Raw genomic sequence first — 1716 nt, 5'->3', positions numbered from 1 at the left:
CATGTGATAGCAATAAGGTTAGTGTAAAAAAAAAAAAGTGTTTAAAAGTTATAAAAATTAAAGTAACATAAAAGAAAAAGAAAAAAATGCAAAAAAACTTTTTTAAGTCCCCCGCCCCCCACGTGCACGCACATACATACGCAAACACGAATCGGTGCGCCTACGTGCGAAAACGACAATTGCACTACACATGTTACGTATCGCCGCGAACGTCGGAGTGAGAGCAATCATTCTAGAGCCGTCAATCACTAAACTGATGAGCCGTAAAAGCTTTAAAATGTTCCCTATGGGACATTTTGGGTATTTACTTTTTTTTTGCGGCTTCACGGGTAAATGCAATTTTAAGGCTTGACATGTTTGGTATCTATTTACCCGGCGTGACCCCCGTCTTTTTATATGTTAACAAAAAATTGGGTTCTATAATATGTTTCTGTGCACTAAATTTTAATCTAGTTTATTTTTTCCTAAAAATACCGGTTTGATAAACATTTGTGCAAACCGTGCGACTGTAAAAAATTGCAACGAGCATTTGACGGGGCCTCCGCTTTCAGAACAGATATCATTTTTTGGGGGCAGGGGCGTAACTAGAAATCACAGGGCCGCATAGCAAAACCACAACCCAATTGATCTGAACAGCGGCGTGTTCGTCTTCAGCCGCCAGTGAAAGCCAGCAGCAGAGGATCCCATAGCGACCCAGGCGGCCCGCACGGCATCTGGCCGGGCCCCACTGTGCCCCGGGCCCCATAGCGGCCGCCTGGGTCGCTATGGTGATTGTTACGCCACTGTTTGGGGGTCTGAAGCTGTTTTCTAGCCAAAAATGTATATTGTATCGTGTGCGCAAATAGTAAGAAAATGCCCCGGACAGCAAGTGGTTAAAGTGACTTTCTAATCTTCTGATTGTTCTCTCTGGTCAGGTCTCAGCAGTCTCCCGTCTCCCTCTGAGGTGTCGGACGGCTCCATTTCTGTCACTTCGGCCTACTCCAGCAGCTCCGCTCTTCGTGGCTCGCTTGACTGTAGCCCAGAGAGCAGTCAGGACGCTCCTGTAGTGTCGTCCCCAAATTCCAGGCTCCTGGGGGCTGCCTCCTGGGACTTGGAGGACCCGGTGGAACAAGGCCAGTACCTGGGCTCGCCTGGAGTGGTTGATGCGGATCTCCTGGAATACAGAGAGGATACAGAAAACCGGGACTACCTGCAGGTAACGTTTCGTTCCTTGTTCCCCCTCCGCTCTCCCAACCCACACACTCTTTCCATGCTGTTTTATCTGTTGCTCTCTCTCTCTCTCTCTCTTCTTCTTTCCCCTTTTTGTTTCTTCATGCGCACTCTCGTTTCTCTCTTCCGGCCCCTCACGTCCTTCCCCCTATCGCCTCCACTCTCCCTCGTCCCAGGTTGATATGGTCACCCTCGCAGAACAGATCATAGAGGCCACTCCGGACCGCATCAAGCAGGACGATTTCACCGCCTCCGACTCCGTTCCGCTGAGAGAGAGATCGGGCAACCTTAGCAAGACGATGGCATGGCTGGCCAGCTACCTGGATACCGCTGATCAGATGCCGGGCTTACCTCCACATGGGTCAGTACTCGGATCTCTCTACTTCCTGTGTATATTTTATGTGGCTTCCCTAAATTTAGACACACTCCCTGAATTATGGAGGCATTCTGTTTTTGCTTATGTTTGCAAGAATAAATGTTTTATTAAAGGAGAACTATGAGGGGGGG

General features: G+C 48.7%; 1 protein-coding gene across 1 annotated transcript in view; it reads left to right on the top strand.

Annotated features, from left to right (window-relative positions):
* CAMTA2 (calmodulin binding transcription activator 2) overlaps positions 1–1716 on the top strand; it is an 87849-nt gene that overhangs the window by 68089 nt on the left and 18044 nt on the right. Inside the window, exons 16-17 of the mRNA XM_018572585.1 lie at positions 915–1195; positions 1386–1570. Coding sequence (XP_018428087.1) covers positions 915–1195; positions 1386–1570 — 466 coding nt within the window. The remainder of the gene's footprint in view (positions 1–914; positions 1196–1385; positions 1571–1716) is intronic.

This window comes from Nanorana parkeri, unplaced genomic scaffold, assembly GCF_000935625.1.
Source record: "Nanorana parkeri isolate BGI_ZX_2015 unplaced genomic scaffold, ASM93562v1 scaffold2079, whole genome shotgun sequence".
NCBI lineage: Eukaryota > Metazoa > Chordata > Amphibia > Anura > Dicroglossidae > Nanorana > Nanorana parkeri.
This window is presented reverse-complemented; position numbering and strand designations above follow the sequence as displayed.